The sequence below is a fragment of the Zosterops lateralis genome, assembly GCF_965231275.1.
Source record: "Zosterops lateralis genome assembly, chromosome: Z".
NCBI classification, from domain to species: domain Eukaryota; kingdom Metazoa; phylum Chordata; class Aves; order Passeriformes; family Zosteropidae; genus Zosterops; species Zosterops lateralis.
Genome location: NC_139800.1, coordinates 65,623,247 through 65,640,259, shown reverse-complemented (window position 1 = coordinate 65,640,259; position 17,013 = coordinate 65,623,247). Strand labels below are relative to the sequence as shown.

Below are 17,013 nucleotides of genomic sequence, written 5' to 3'. Positions count from 1 at the left end.
TGCTTTCACAAATTGTGTTAAGATAACTAATAATGGTAATGGCTTTTTATCTGGCCTTTGTCTTTTTTTACATGGTTGAAAACCTGAGGAATCCACAGTATGCATAATCTAGAGATTATAATTTGGTATGATTTGTTATCAGTTTTTTTCAATGTCATCCTTTTCAAATTTAAAAAGAGTAGTGTTATATAATTTGCAAATAATTTTCTGTTATCAAAGCCCTTGTTGCTAAAAGAAACTGGATGGAGAGCAGTTTTCTGTAATGATTGTTTTTCATACTCCTTCCTCATCTCTGATCACTGAGTGTGCCAAGGCAGAGCGAATGAGAACATGATCTGCTGCTCCGCTCGTGGGCGATTCTCATTCTGGGCTGAGTATTTTCTTGGTTGTTTCTAACCACACTCAAAGCCACTTCCACATTGTGCCTGCATTGCCCAGTTGAAGAGAACCCAACTGAAATGGCTCCACTTCCAGCTGCTCCTGGCTCGAAGTTTTGGAGATTGTTCTTAAATTTGATGGGGGATAGCAGGGTATGCTGGCAACAAAGGTCATTGTAGTAAAGGATGGACTTACCACCAGATGGAAACAACATAGTTTTTCAGTGTGATGTTGGAGAAAGCAGAAATATAATTTCTGCTGTTCTGAGAGATTTGGGATAATGGGCTTCTTGTGATTTGAGTCCAGCGGAATGTTTTTCAGTGAGTAGAGTAGGAGAGAATTTGACAATGCCAGTGAGGGATAAACATTTTTACATTGGCAAACCTTGGAAGCTTGCCCAAACTGAAATGGTTAAGACAATCCCTGACACAGTGATACTCGTTTTTGATAAGTTCTTGAACACAGCACTTGGGGTGCTCATGTTTTGCCAGAGCTGAAAACCTGAAGGCAAGCTTCAGGCAAAAAAACTGGGAAATTCAGTACAATATTCCATCAACAGAGAAATCAAATGCAAATTGATGTGGTTTGATATGTTCAAAATAAGAATAGCAAAACCACCGCCACACGTCTTTCTTATGAGTGTATAGATGAGGAAGCTACATGAAAATGGTCCACTTAAGGAGCTCACTTACTTGGGAACAGCTGTGCTGGATTTTTTGGCCCTGCCTGTCAGCCTTGCCGCGCTTTTGGAAATAGCTGTGCAACAGCTGCTGAAGCATCGTGGCTAATGACCCAGCACAATGAGCTTAAATTTACACCTATTTCAGATTACCTTGGCAGGCAGGCGGTAATCTGCAGTGGTTTAGCAGTTGCCACTTGAGCAGCTGAGCCCTTCCCCTTTTTCCTGAGTGGAACCCTGTGGAGATGGGTGAGGCAGACAGCTGGGGAGGCACCAGCACAGCCCTCCCGGCCACCCCACCACTACCACAACCACTGCAAGTGGGGACCCCTAGGCCCGGTGCTTAAAAATAATCTGTTTTTGAAGGTAGTGTAGAGAAACTAATTGGAAAAATGTCATGACAGTGTCAGCATTTCCTCTCCGAATTCAGTGTAGTGTGCCCTTGAAGAAAGAATTCCCCATTAGACACATTCCCATAAATGAATGACAAAAATTGACACAATGATGAAGAATAACAAGGACGAGATACTGGGCTCCGGAGTGAAGAGTTGAATCAAATTTGTGGATGTAGAAAGAAATCAGAGTTGATGGTCCTTCCCAGCCTTACTAAATTATATTTTAGATATGCATGAACTTTGAACAGAATCAATATTTAAATGTAGATATTTAAAAAAACCCCAATATTTTGATACAAAGATTAAAAATATCAACATGTATAAGAATGTAGATACTTTGTAGCTACATTAGAGTCAAATTTGTTACTTTAAGAAGATAATGTGAAAAATCTGAGTTACTGAGGATAGGAATAAATCTGCTTACTGGTGGTAGTACAATGTGACAGTAGTGTTGATAGATTTTGATGGATAAAAGCAATAGTGGGAGTTTGAAATATTTTCTAAGGAGATTTAATATATGACAGATTGTTTGGGTTCTTGAGTGGAACCTCTTTGGGGCATGTTTCTTCTTTGCTGATTTCGAAGAAGAAGGCTCTGATCAATTAAGAAATTCTAAGTTTTCAGGCAACATTACATTTTTTCCTATCTCTTGGGAATTGAGATCAAAATCGGTGCGTGTAAATTCCTGTCTGGACAGTGGCTACTGGTACAGTTTTCTTAATATAGGAAAATGTATATCTAGATCTTAATATTATGTTTGCATAAATTTAGGTTTCTCATTAATTTTGATTTTAGTTCATAAAAGAGCACTATCCAGCTTGAAGTTCCTCTTTGATGTGTATATTCATGCAGAATGCTGATTCAGTAAAGCGTGAAATTTCTTGTCTCAATTTCATCTTACTTTGATAGGAGATGGAGAAGAAGCTTCTTAATGATGAGAAATATGGCTTAGGGAAGTAGCACAGCTAGATTTTGGGTGTCTCTTACATGAGGGTGTTGAATTTCAAAGTTTCTGTATTCCAAGACGGTTATTTTTCTGAGTAAATCTAGAGAGTTCAGGATCTGTTCTTGCCTTTGATGACCACTTTGTGAAGAAGCAATGCAGTTAAGAGTATAAAAGGGAGCTTGACTTGAAGCATAATAGTAAATTTCACGAATTTACTATTACAGGTTGTGTTGCATTTGTGATATGGTTTTCCTTGGGCTGGGTGAAATGTGAAATGGATTCTGGGGGTCCAAGTTCTCTTCCATTCTCCCTCACTGCAGTAATTTCTTAAGGGGGAAAAGAAAAGCTGTTTATTCTTGATCCAGCTGATTCTGACACTTTTGGTGTTGAACATGTTTGCATATGCAGTGGTAGAGCTTCAGACTAATGGGCCATGTCTAAGGTATTTCTGGTTTCCCTTGGGCTGGTTAATTCTGCTCTGAATGAGGTGGGATGTGGCTGGGAAGCCTGCCTGGCCAAGAAGGTCTGGAGTTTAACTCTTTCCTCAAGGCAAGTCATTTAACCACTGAGAAACTTCAAGAAGGGTATGAACTGGTACAGTCATTTTCTATTTATGCTAACAGTTCTGTGTTTAAAAAAAAATATAATATATAATTCATCAATTGTTTTTAATTATAAATAATATTTTTTTTACTCAGAGCATAAATCCAAGGGTTGTTTTGGGACCTGAATTCTGATCTGATGTGTCAAGTTTGAGGCAGTTGGTAAGAATGTATTTTCAAAAGAGAGGCAGATTTTAATTTTGAGGGGTTTATCTCATACATGGAACAGCTTATGTGTAATGCAGCCCTCTGATTTCATTCTACAAATCACATGCCTGAGAGATGACACAGTGTTCAGCATCAGAAAGCCTAAGCTGCTTTGTGGTCATATATTACCTTTGTCAGTTTCCCCCATTTTAAAATCAAATAATGGTGTCTTTTGTGAAATACTTCGGCATTGCATTATTTCAGAAGAAGAAGAAGCAAATGTCTTGGAAATATTATAAATAAGTACAGTATCTGTCTGTATTGTAAAGCTTAGGAATACAAGATTGGATTTCTCGAGTCATGAATTCTGGCTCCTTCTTTTGTAGTATGCTTGGCAAGAATCCCACTGAACTACTAGTTCTAATTGATGTTGCCAGTCTAGGTTGATAAATGACCAATTTATACCCGTTTGTTCTATGTCGATATTGTGTTTTAACACAAACATTGTTCTCCTTCTTCGGTGTTTTCCACTCCCTAATAACAAAGTATGGCTGTGTCATGTCAGTCTTTGATGTGGCAGCCAAGGTTTGCTTGGTTGTCTCTTCTGAGATGCTCTCCCATCCCCTGATCACATCTTTCTCTGCACTCACTTAAATTCACTTTTCTTACCCAAATCTTTGTAAAATGACTTGGTACCTCTGGAGATGGTGTTTGCTCTCTTTGTGCCAGCTTGATTGGCAGTACACAGTGCCCTGCAGACTGCCTGCTGAGGCTTCACTGCTCCGGGTTGAGATTCCTTTGTCAGTGACCCCGTGTTGTTATGCTCTGCAATTCCACCCTGTTTCTACTGCTTTATTTCTCAATTCATCAAATTCATTCTGTATGACATGGAGTCCTCTGACCTTGTGCAGGCTCTTGAATTTATGGAAGCAAGTTTTGATGCTACTTCTTGTGCCAAAGTCAATAACAAAACATTTAAAAATGCCCATCACAGTCTGGTTTTGGAGGAACTTTGCTGACAGCCTGCCTCCAGCCCAGTAATTTAGCTTTCAGCAGTGCCCTGTGTTATCTTGATGTCTTTGAGCAGCTTCTTACCTATGTACAGTTTTTCTGTTCGTCTCTGTTGCAGTTGTGTTGACAGTGTTGCTTCCTTTGGGTATCTATTTAGCAGAAAAAAAATTTTTGGGTTACCCAGGTTGTGGTAATCAGCTAACTAATTTCTTTTTTTTATCTGAAAACCCACGAAGCTTGACATTTGAATAAATCAGGAGGTGACTGCTAGTATGAGGTAGGATACTGTTTCTTATTGGTGATGTTCTACTTTCATGTTATGAGAATAAAGGAAGGTTAGGAACTTAGATCAAAAGGGTGGAAAGCCAAACTAAATCTCCCCTTCAAGATCCTTATTCATCTTGCAAAAATACACCTAAGTTTGTTCTGTATATAAAATACCAGAGCTATGTAATTTATGTATTTGTACCATGCTCCTGCCCTCATCCATTTTACTCCATTTGTTCCATGTGTACATCTTGTTAATGGGGCTCATGGTTCTAAATTTCAAATCTGTAAGTTAGAATTCCTAAAAATGGACAGGAAACGGAAAACCTGGATACTTTATTACCTGTCCTTTCATATTAGCAATGAATTATAGCAATGGGAGAAAAAGATACTCTATCTAGAAACAAAATGTGTGTCTTGTGTGGCACAGAGCAGCTCCTGTAGGTCAGATATAGATGAATGAATGTGATGTATTTTACTAATATACTTCAGTAAAAACTTTTTATCAGTATTACAATATAGTGCTAATTCATGACAAGCAATGAGGAAAAGTTTCCATTCTTCTTCACTTCTGTCTGCCTTTCCTTGGGTTTGTTTGTGCAATGTGTTCTGAAACGTGAACTGTAGCTATTAATTTTCTTAATAATAGAAATTGCTACATAATAGATAAAAGCATACATGAAATGTACCAAAAGCAGTCTGCCCTTACTGATATTTTGGGGTGTGTGTTTGTTTTTACTACAACTCTCCTTGACATGACTCAACCTTTTAGATGAACCTTTTACCTGATGGTGAAATCCCAGAATTTGCATTGTAGAGTAGTTATTTCAGATTGCCTTTATTTCTCAAAAAATGAGGTCTTCAGTAAAGCATGACAAAATTTTGAAAAATAAATGTCGCAGATTCTTTTCATTCATGGAAGTCACGATTTCATAAGTGGCAGGTGTTTTCCTTCTCCAGTCTTTGATAGTGGCAGGTGCTCAGAAAGCAAATAAACCAGTCATATCAAATGCACTTCAGCTTTTGTTATTGTTCCTGTTTTCAGTGGTGTAGAGTCTTCTTTACATTTTGTTCAGTTTAAATTTAGAAAGGTTAAACACAATTTTCAAAATTTGTACTGAGGAACTAAAACGTTTTTGAATAATTTTACCTAATTTTTAGTAGACAATTTAATTGAGGTTCATTGGGAAGAGGAAACTTGGTTTTGTAAGGGGTTACACAAGCAGTAAAGTCAAAGTTTGGTCAGAGGTTACAGTGAAAATGCTAAATAAGAGCTTTTAATTCATCTTTCTCAAAATACTGCAGTAATGATGAGAAGGAATGTTGCCCCATAAGTTTTTTTTATATTGTGTTTTCCTCTGAATTACGGACTATACTTAGGAAATGTTTGCAATTACACTGGATGGGTAACTTGTGTTTTGTAAAGTGTTAGGCTTCCTTTTCTCCTCTGGAATGGCTGATGAATAAGAAACTGATAGCATTAATCCTAAGAGGTGCAAACATTCATTAGCCACGTCTTTGTTAACTTACATTGTTAGATTAACAACTCCAGCAGCTTTTAGTTTGGAAAGTGGGGAACAATTTCTAGTTTCTGATTGAAATTGAAGTATTTGTTTCTTTTTCCTTTATAATGGCTGAGTATTTTTGCTGGTGTTCTGAGACTGTTCCATTTTTACTGAAAACAGTATGGTATGCCTTGATATCAAGAGTAGCCTTTCATCTTTAAATTAAATAGTGCAGTATGACCACTTCATGTGAAAGAAATGTGTTTTAGTCTTGTGCCTTGAAGGATATTTTTACAAAATACCTACATGTATACTACATTTGATGATGTGAAGGGTTTTTTCAGTTAAAATTCCCCAGTATTTACTGTTTTTGTTTCATATAGCATCTCCCTCAGAATGTGTGCTATTCCTAGGAGCATTGAACATCTGTGACTACCATTAATTTCCTAAAATAAGTAGGCAGTCAGCATCTTTTAAATATGTGTGAAAATGCTTGTTATCTATCCAAAAATTACTATATATGGTCTATTATCTGCAATTTCTCCGTGTTGAAACTGAAGTGTCAGTAGTAAAGATGCTATTGTGTGATGCAGTGATTTTCTTTCATGTGTTCTAGCTTCCCCTAATATCTGATGCAGTTGACAATTAACTTTTTTTATCTGCTTAATCATGCCTACCAAATGGAAGCCCACAGATGAAAAAAAGTCTTGATCTGGCATTAGTTCTGGTCATTAAGAATTTGGGGTAATGGATTTAGATTAAATGTTTAGAAAGTCATGTGGTAAATGGGAGAGAGAGATGATTTTGTGGTTAGATACATTGGGGTAGTGAAGGGTTTTTTTTCTAAAATGCTTAAATTTAATATTTTCTCTTACATTTTTAAGGGCTGGGGGTAGCCCAGGATGGCCGCAGCTTCATATGATCAGTTGTTAAAGCAAGTTGAGGCTTTAAAGATGGAGAACTCCAACCTTCGGCAAGAGCTAGAGGATAACTCAAATCACCTCACAAAACTGGAAACCGAGGCGTCCACTATGAAGGTATCGCAAGCTCTTTGCCTGTGTGGGGTTTCTGTCACTGCCCTTTGTGTCATGGACTAGGAGTCACTCAGAGTTTGGTGTGCTTTTAGATTCCTGTGGAAGTCCTTTTCCTGGCTGTGTAAAGGAAAAACTATCAAAGCTACATTTCATCATTATTATTATTTTTTAATTTCAAAACTGTTTTTTAGAAGCAGCTTCCAGTGTGCTGTGATAAGCACTACCCTTTTAGCACAGCTGTGCTTCCCAGGAGGAAGTCCAGAGTGCTGACCAAGGTTGACAAAGCAACTATTGTTCAGCTCTTGAAAATGCAGGAAACGCTGGAGGTTTTCAGTGTTTTCAGCTAATGCTAAAAATTTGGAGGTTTACTATAATTATAATATTTAAGGTCTCAACAGGAAAAGTTCCTTTCAACATAAAACCACAAGTCCTCCAATCTCTCCCAAAGCCTAAATTAATTCTTCAAAAATTCACTCAGATCTGTTCCTGCTGGTGTTTGTTGGCTAAGTGTAGGCCTTCAGAGGCACCCATCCAAGAAAAAACACTGGGCTCAAGTGGAATTTAGATGGGTTTTAATCAGTAGGAAGATACACCATCAGCTGCATCTGTGTGATCCATGATACTGAGCAAGGCAGAATTTTTCAAGCCTTAGAGCTGCATTAATGCAGTCCTCTTCCTAAGCTGACAAATCCTCCTCCTTTTTGCTAGCAGCCAGCAAAACTAGTCTGCTTTTGGTACCTCAGTAAGAAGGGCTCAGAAATTGTTGGTATTTCTGTTTATACTCTTGTATAAGGTAGGCATATTCTAAATATTAAACAACATTCTTTTTTCTTCATCTCCTTGCTTCCTAGTCTTCTTATGACAGACTTACTTCCTTTATAATCAATCTTTAATTTTTAAAATATGGTAATTTGATTAATATAGCAATTAAAAATATTTGAACTCAGTTTTCTTCTCCTCCAGCATGTAGACTGTATATTCACTGTAAGAAGAAAAATTCTGCTTTCTAAAGTACTGGTTACAACACTTGAAAAAAGCATAGATATTTCAGATACACTTAATCCTTGCATTGCAGTGTAAAATAAAAATGGCTTTGCTACCTAAATTAAAAGGAAATTATAGTCCTTTACAACAACTACTTGAAATGGATGTCATTAGCAGCTGAAGAAAAAAATGGTTGTTTGGTGAGTTACATGTCTGAAAACTAGTTCTGTCATTTATATATATATATATTTAAGATATTATTACAATAAATTTGTCAGTAACTCCCTTCTACTCCCTGTCATTGCAGTCTAAAATGAGAAGGGGAAGAACAAGACAGACAATTTTCCTCCTAGTTTTACAAAAGAAGAGTACAAACTTTCTTTTTTCTCTTCTTCATTCACATACAGGTGGTTTGGGTTTTGGTTGTTTGGGGTTTTTCTAGCTTTTGTGCAGATAATTAAATTTCCAGTGACCTAAAGACAGTCCAGCTGTACAAGCTGGTCTCTAGGGCATTAATTTGGAATGTGGAATGGGTTTATGATCTTACTTTAAATCTGGCAGACCACCAAGCCAAAAGTGGCTCTATTGCACTCCTCTGTGCTTATGAACATACCCAGAGTAGAAGTTCTCATTTTTTTCTGTCCCAAAGTTCCGTTCCAGATCTAAGGAATGTAACACCAAAAAACCTCCAACTCAAATATCAAATGCAGTATGTTATTTTCACTTTGGGAGATGGGTGGAAAAGAGATTGTTCAGAATTTTTTTGTTTTTGTTGTTTGGGTTTTTTTTAAACCGTGTTCTATTAGGAAATCATGGGTTTGTTCCTAAGATGTATTTGCTCCTGTACCTGAACCAAGAAGTCATGTCTTTTTCCTTTGTTTGTTTCAGACCCTTTTTTTTGGAAAGGGTCAGGGTCACAATATAGTTTTCATTTGACTCCAACCTCAGGGATGATGTGGGAATGATCTTGGGGTCAGACTGGAGTCTGTGGGTGAAGTTTGATGGAGGTCATTGCAGGATTCTCTTAAATTGGAAGATAATTTTAGTTTTGCAGGCTTTTGGAGAAAGATGTGTTAGCTTTTTTTGCACTGAAAGAAGCTACGTGGTTTGTATGGTTCCAGTGCCATAATTAGGGATAATTACAAGCAAAGTCATTAGTAGAACCAGAGCAGTCAGGCTTGAAAACCCTTTGGCTACCATATATGCAGTCAAAAAATTTCCGGAATGTCTTGGAAGGTTGACCCTTTGGGAGCACAGAAGTGTGGGAGAGCCCTTATAACCCGTCCTGCCAAGTGAAATCCCAGGTACTAGCAAGAAGAAGGGGAGCAGCAGTGAGGAAAACAAACTGTGGTTCCATGGCAAACATCCCTGTTCTTGCAATGTGAATTTTGGTCTGTGGCCCAGTGCAGGGACATCTCACAGTGATTCTTGGTTGGCTCCTCATTTCCTTATATTCCTTAGTGAACTGTGAAGGGCAGTAGTTAGGGAGGGCATCTTAAAGAATTTGATTTTGGAAGTAACACTGTTAAAATGTTGTGTAAGTGTCCCCCATCTTTATAATCCCTTCATTTCAGAATTGTAAGGTAATCATATGGGAATTAAAGGCTTAACATGACCTCATCTTGCACATGATTTATTATAAACTACTACTGACCTATATAAGAACTATGTCTGAATGCTTCCTGTTTAAAGCTAAATGTCTTATTTAAAAGTGCAGACTCCCATTTGCTGACCAGAAAAAAACATGATGGGTAAACAAATAGAAATGTGATAATTGGTATTATCAAAGAGAAATGTAACAAACAAAGAGAAATGTGGTAATGTTGGAGGTGCCAAAATGATCAGTAAAACAATCTCCACTTTGTTTTTTAATTTGTGTTGTCCTAGGGATTAGCTGTTCAAACAAAAGAAATCCCTCAGAGTATTATGACTAACTTGGGAAATTCAGTTGTTTTTATTGGCTTACTGTCAGATGAAATACAGCAGTTTGGTATGATAAAATGTTCTCTCTAAATCAATAAATACACTGTTTGATGGTGAATGAAATAACAGTGTTGGCCCATAAATAAAGAAAAATAGTGTCAATGTCTAGATGTAAGAGTAACTGCATAAAACACAGACTAGACAAATTCAGAAAAATATGAACAGTTTTATCTGAATTCAAAACCTGTAAAATTCATGGAGAGACAAGAAGTAATCCACTGTCACCTATACTACTTCGTGCATATACCTACATGTCTCCCACATTTCAGAAGACTTTTTGTGAGACTTTCCTGCCTGGTTCTTGTAGAAGATAAGTATTTTTGTCTTTAAAGACATCATTAATTTGTTTGTTTGTTTTTAATGTCCTATCTAATTAGTGTCTGCATTTTTCCCCATATAACATCTGGGGGGAAAAACTGCATGTGTACCTTAACCTCCGGAACTCTAGGAGTAGCTTAAGAGTGACATAATGCTTAATTTCCACAGTCACTATTTGAATGCTTTAATTATACACTAAATCAGTAATTTATGATATCACGTGTAAGAAAGCCATTTTTAGTGTATCTCATGCTCTGTGAGCAAAACATCGTCTGTTTTATTTTTATATATGCACTTAAAATTCTACATATGTCTTTTCAGTTTATTCAGTGTCTTCTGTACTATGTCTACGTCTATCAAAAATAAAATAGGAAGACTCTTGCTAGAAGTGGTTCAAATTTGTTGATTTTTTGAGAAGTGTTCTCAAAGTCCTAGAGAGCTCATGTCCATTGCAGATCCAGAGAGTGATTTATTTTTGACATTGATGGTGTTTATCAATTTCTTCTGCTAATTAGACAGCCGGGAAATAAAACTTGTGATGCTCTTATGTTGGACTGAAATAGGATTTCACTAAATTAAAAAGCAAGAAAAAAGATACTTTGAGGATTTTTATTTTGAATGCATTTGTAAAATATTAACCTATGGTAATTTAATGTGGTAAGAAGAGGAATATTATGTCTCTAGCATATAATATCCCAGATTTATTTCAGTCTTGTGCAAACTTTGGGATGTTGATGAATTAATACTCAAATTAGCAGAATTAAAGGTAAAAACAATGCTAAAGGAGATGCTACGGTGCCTAGTTTTCATCTTCTGTCATGATGGTTTCGAAAAAATTGTGAGAAAGCTTATATCATATTAGAACTACAGTGTAATTGTATGTCTAAATATGATCTAGTTGCATTTTATTTTATCTGCAATTTCAACTTCAAATTCAACATATATCTTTTTATGACTATTAGAAAGAATGAATATACAAATCCTTATCAGGAATACCAGATTGACCAGCAAGTTAGCAATTTAGCAGCTAGAGTAGCTTGTTCGTCTCATTTTAAGAAGAGGGACACTGGAAAATGTGCTCATTGCAGATTGGACCTTGTTAGCTATGTGTGTCTATAAAAAAAGAGACGATGGATGTTAAGAATATTCCAGAAATTAACTTAAGTGTCTTGCACTGTTTTTACATGGAAGCTGCGCTTTGTGATCTATAAGTTATAAGGGTTAAAAAGAAATTGGAAGTGCTGATCCTTTACATCATGCATAGGTATACTCATGGCTTAATCACACCCTTTTTAGGAGCAAGATTTTAGATACTATCTGTACCCACTATGCCCCTTGACTAAATTTAAGGTTTCCTTTTAAATGTCTACTGGACAATTCGCTCTTTAGGAATGAGTAACTGCACTTATCAGATAGTCTCCCTGATCAGGTAAGCAGGTGATCTCATTTTCTTTTAAATTGATAAACCACACTTTGTAGCCTTCCAGTCTGCTTAGCCACCACTTCTTGATATTTAACCTTAAAAACCTGTTTTATTCTGATCAGCTGTCTCTGATCACCAGTGTTTATTGATCCTTCTTGTAAAGCATAGAAGGTCTTGGAAATACTGTTCGAATTGGCACAGCAGTTTTTGGTTCAATGTGTTGTGGTAAGCCATATCCTTGCAAATTAGAATTTGAATCCCAACGTATTTACAGAGACCTCTGGTACACACTGCTTAACATATTGATAAGTACTATATGCACATGCAGTGTCTATGTCCATGTCTCTGTGTGTGTGTTCCTCTTCAGGTAGGTGGTAGATGAATACTTTTGGCAGATACACAGGTTTGCAATAGCATCTTCAGAAATCTAACTACAGTTTTTCTTCCAAGGTACACATTTTGCTGGGGATACTTACTACATTCAATAGCATCACTTTTTCATCTATGTGCAAGGGAGAGTGTTTTTAGCTGCGTCCTGTCTGTCTTTCTTGTTTGTTTGTTTTGGGGGTTTTTGTTTGGTTTTTTGTGGGTTTTGTTTTGGTTTTTGTTTTGTTGTTTTTTGTTTGGTTTTGGTTGGTTGGTTTTTGGTTTTGTTTAAGCCTTGGAGAAAAGAATTTTGGTTGGCATTGCCTGCAGTGAAATGTTTCACCAAGGCACATATATATGTAAACAGAACGGAAAAATTACGTTAAACTATGAAAGCAAACCATTCAGAAGAGAATGTTAAAATATATATATTTGATCTGGAATTACTGTTAGTGGCTACTTGTAGTAACTAAACTGCAGTATACCTGAGATGTTTTATTTTAATTCTGAATGTAGTGCAATACACATTTCTTAGTGTATCCTGTTGCACGTTAGAATAGTAGCATTATTCCACAATCTGATTTCTGACTGATCTGAGTTATGTGATAAGTTGTTATTTCTGCTAAGAGGTCAAGTCATATATAACATAGCGGATTGTAGTTGCTTCACAGACCAAAACCAGTATTGTGATATCTCCACAGCAGCTGGTCATAGAGAACTTGAGGATATTTCCCTACTATGCTGAGAATATCTTAGTGACCCTGTCTGGAATTTTAAGGGTTTTGGTTCTTTAATAATGATTATTCAACTTAAAGGTAGAAAATGAAGTGCAGAATAAGTAGTCTTTTTTTTTAAGCTTTAGAAAACCAGTAGTATCTTACTGAGATTTCTGCCATTACCTGTAATTCTTTTCAACGTAGTCTTGAGTCATGTGAAAAAAAGAGTGAAGTAGAAGAGTTTGACTGATGATTTTCATGGTGGTAAAAATGAACATAGGAGTATGAACAGTAGCAAATGAATCTTCTGATATTGACTGAGTGAATTGAATGCGTGGCAAATACAATTCCATGGTCAAAAGCATAGAAGAATCTAGAAAAGGGCCTTAACTTTATGTACACCATGGGGACTGAATTAATATGGTAACAGCCTAGAAAGAGGTGTTAGAGATACCCTAAGTACCTGAAAATAAAAAGGCTTTTCCATGTAGTGTCAGGTTAGTGCTTAGTTTGGATCCACAAAGTTGGTCTGATACTGGGAATTACTGGGCATAAATAGGGAAACAGAATAGTTATAGTTGTGTCAGGATGAATACATGCTGATCCAGAAGATGAGTATTATGTTCTGTTCTGATTAACTTCCTCAGGAACAATCTAGTAGGATTCATCGTATTAGGTGCCAAAAAAATCAAGTGGTCTGGAAATCTTCCTTAAGTGACATGATTGAATAAAATGTGACTTTTCAGGTGAAGATACAGGAGAAGGAGAGGGCCATGATGGGAAGATTGTTGAGCTCTAATAAAAGATCATAAATGTCATAAGGAGAGTTATTAGGGAATTAGTAGTTTTCCTAACTATTAGGTCTAAGGGCATCAAATAACATTGTGTAGAAAAGAAACAAAACAAAGCTTGTTTTGTATCATGTGTTTGCCATGAGAGGTAGAACCACTGGAGATGTGGTTTCAGGAAGTCTGCAAGTCAAACCCAGAGGGAATCTGGGGAGAGACATACAACAGAAATTGTAAATACAAGAGAAATAGTAAGTTCTGTTTGTGTGTCCTCACTAGGTTCCTGCTGTTGGGGAGGAAGGAGGTTGGTTTGGAAAGATGTTTGGTCTGTCTCAGTCAGGGATGGTGTTTGCTCTTGATTCTGTTCTTGATTCTTGTCCAGAGCACAAGTCATATGAGGAACAACTGAGGAAGCTGGGGAGGCTCATCCTGGAGAAAATGAGGCCCATGGGGGACCTTCTCACTCTATACAACTTCCTGGCAGGAGGTTGTGGTGAGTTGGGGGTAGGTCTCTTCTCCCAAGTAACAAGGAACAGGCTACAAGAAAATGGCCTGAAGTTTTACCAGGCATGTTTAGATTGGATGTTACTGAAAATTGTTTCACTGAAGGAGTTGTCAAGCCCAGGAACACGCTGCCAAAGGCAGTGGTGGAGTCACCATCCCTGGATGTATTTAAAACATGTATAGATGTGGCACTGAGGGACATAGTTTCTTGTAGGACTAACCTTGTGGTGGGTTTAATGGCTGATCTTGAAGATTTTTCCCAGCCTAAGTGATTCTGTGATCATCCTATAATGTCAGTACTCTGCTGCTGTGAGGTTGCAGACGTGTTACCACTTCTACTGCATCCTTCAGTTGTGGCATTTGTTTTCCATCATCCTAAGTTTGTCTGTGCATGCCTCGCTTAGAGCTCTTCAGAGAAGAATCCTGTTTACCTGGATACAGACTGTAGTGAAAGAAGGCTTTTTTTTGCTTCCTACTTGAAGCAGTTGAATATGAATTTTCCCTCCTTAATTAGCCTTTGTGTCACTAAATTATGAGAACCTTCTAGAACGCTCTTCATTTTCTCATTGCTATGCAAGGAGTGTACCTCAGAAAGTGGTGCCTGTGTTGAATCTGCCCTTATCCTGGCATTGTTTCCTTGCAGCTTCCAGCCAATTCTAATGAGTCAACTTCATTTTGTCTGACTGATTTTTCAGCATTCAGGATGATGTGGCCAAAGTTAAGGGCTTTGGGTTTTTTTAACACTTTTGTACTCCTGGCTCTTAAGAGTTGTTTATGTGGTACTTCAGGCTTTGCTGTCTTAACAGAGCTTGTTTTTCTTCTCTGAACTTACAGTTCTTTTAAAGCATGTTTTGATCCATGCACTGTCTGGCACACAGGAGGTGCTTTGTCTTGGTTTCTCTGATACTTCAAAATGGATTTTGTTGTTCCCTTTTGAAGAGCACTAAGAAGGAACATAATTTCCAGCCATCAATAAAGGGAAATGCAGGAAGGATTTGAAAGTGCTTTGAAGAGCAGCTAAAGGTGCAGTTACAAGTGAGGAGTTTGTGTAATAAGTTTCCTGCTTTTGAGAAGGAAGCTCTGTGAAGGAATCAATAAATTAAAAGCATAAATTAACAGTATTTATGTGCAATTCATGTTTGTGTCAGTTGCAGTGAATTTGACTGCCAGATCTGTTTTTTACTTGTAGCAGTAACAAACTTGGTGTTTGAGGTAAACTGCAAAAAATTGCAGTTTAATCATTTGCACGACCTAGTATATTTTTACTTTCTCATTTTTAGACTTAGAAAACCCAAACCAAACAACAACCCCCCAAAAAACAAACAAAGGCATTTTATTTAGGTTTGCAGATTGAAACATTAAGGAAATGGCAGGTTTTAGGCAGATAATGCCATCCTGATTTGCCAGTTGGTCTGTCATCCTATAATACAATTTCACCTATTCTACAAAAAAAGCTTTCCAAAGTCACTATGCTCAATGCTCCCAGGATGGATAAAAATACATGCTTGTATAACATAATGTTTTTTTCTAATTTACTTCTGCAAAGGAAGTTTTTTAATCTATATATTCAGGCATATAGTGTTGCATAATGAGTGAAGTATTTCTTTTGAAAGTTACTCCTTTGTAGAAATTGAATCTACAGGAAGAATTGAACATTTTTTACTAGAAAATACCTTTTTTCCCCATTGTTAAAAGTAAACTGTCTTCTGCTGGATTTCTTAGCTAAACTGTCTCTTTGAATGACTGTGGTCTCATTATGAGTGGGTCACATACCTTCTGGAAATTGCACCACTGCAGTCCTCATCAGAAACATTGTCTTTGGACAGCCAAGCTAATAGGGGAGAATTAAGTGAGAACTGTGAGAAGCACACCTCAGACAGCCCTGAACCGACAGCACTCGGAATCCAGTTGCATTCCATACAAGCTAACAAAATATTTTGCTTTCAGGGTAACTGAATCATGTTTTCTATTCTGAAATAATACAGATTTTTAGAAATTAGTATGTTAGCTGTGGATCAGCTAGATGTAGAAATTTTACCTGCTTATTAAGGGAGAACATTGGAAATGTAAGAGTAGCAGAACAAGTCACTCTGGAAGTCAGGTCTCTTCCAAAGGGTTTGCTCCACAGGCCCTTGCACAGCAGGTGCACATATGCCCCTGCTTTCACTGGGAGCTGTTTTTTAGCTTTGGATCTATCCCATTCTGCACAACAAGTGTGATAAAAATGGACAATGTGGTGTAATCTAGTTTTGTGCTTTGAGTAGCCATGCTAGCTTTCTGATTTTTTCGTATTTGGTGTATGTACCTGCCTGTATTAACAGCCTTACTGTACATGGTAATAGCTGGTCTTGCCTGAATGTGAAGTGTTGTTTTGGGGTTTTTTTAGCAAATGCATTGTTTGGAGTGAACAAATAGGGGAGAAAAGGGATTGATTCAGCAGTAGCATTCCTTGCCTATGTTAATATTTGTGAAATAGGTGCTAAATTTTTAACCTCTGTGGCTTGTGCTGTGTGAATTCACCCAGTATTTTCCTTTTAATATCTGCCTGGTTTTCATTTAATTTCAACACATCCTTACCCAGTATGTAAACACTTAAACTTTTGAAGTCTTACAAGAGAAAGCAGTAATCATGGAATACATTATATGTTATTTTGATTTTTTCCCCCTACTGTGAACCTGCATTTTCATTCTCAAATTATTTTACTTGCTCTTAGTTGGATTTTGCATCTGCAGCATGTTTTTTGTGGTTTTTGGTGCCCCATGTACTCGAGCCTTTCGGGCGGGGACATGTAATGTTGTTCTGAAGGCACATGAAGTGGAGTGTGACCTCAGAATAGTGACACAGGGAATTAAAACACTGATAGCATGGTAGATAGTGCAGGAGATAGCACAATGGTTAAATCCTCCAAAATACAAGTAATTTTGAAAATAATGATGGGTATTAATCATTTGATAAATTCTAATGTG

General features: G+C 37.1%; 1 protein-coding gene across 1 annotated transcript in view; it reads left to right on the top strand.

Moving 5' to 3' along the window:
- Positions 1-17,013, top strand: part of APC (APC regulator of WNT signaling pathway) — a 67,195-nt gene that overhangs the window by 3,351 nt on the left and 46,831 nt on the right. Inside the window, exon 2 of the mRNA XM_083883893.1 lies at positions 6,815-6,967. Coding sequence (XP_083740019.1) covers positions 6,833-6,967 — 135 coding nt within the window. The 5' untranslated portion in view covers positions 6,815-6,832. The remainder of the gene's footprint in view (positions 1-6,814; positions 6,968-17,013) is intronic.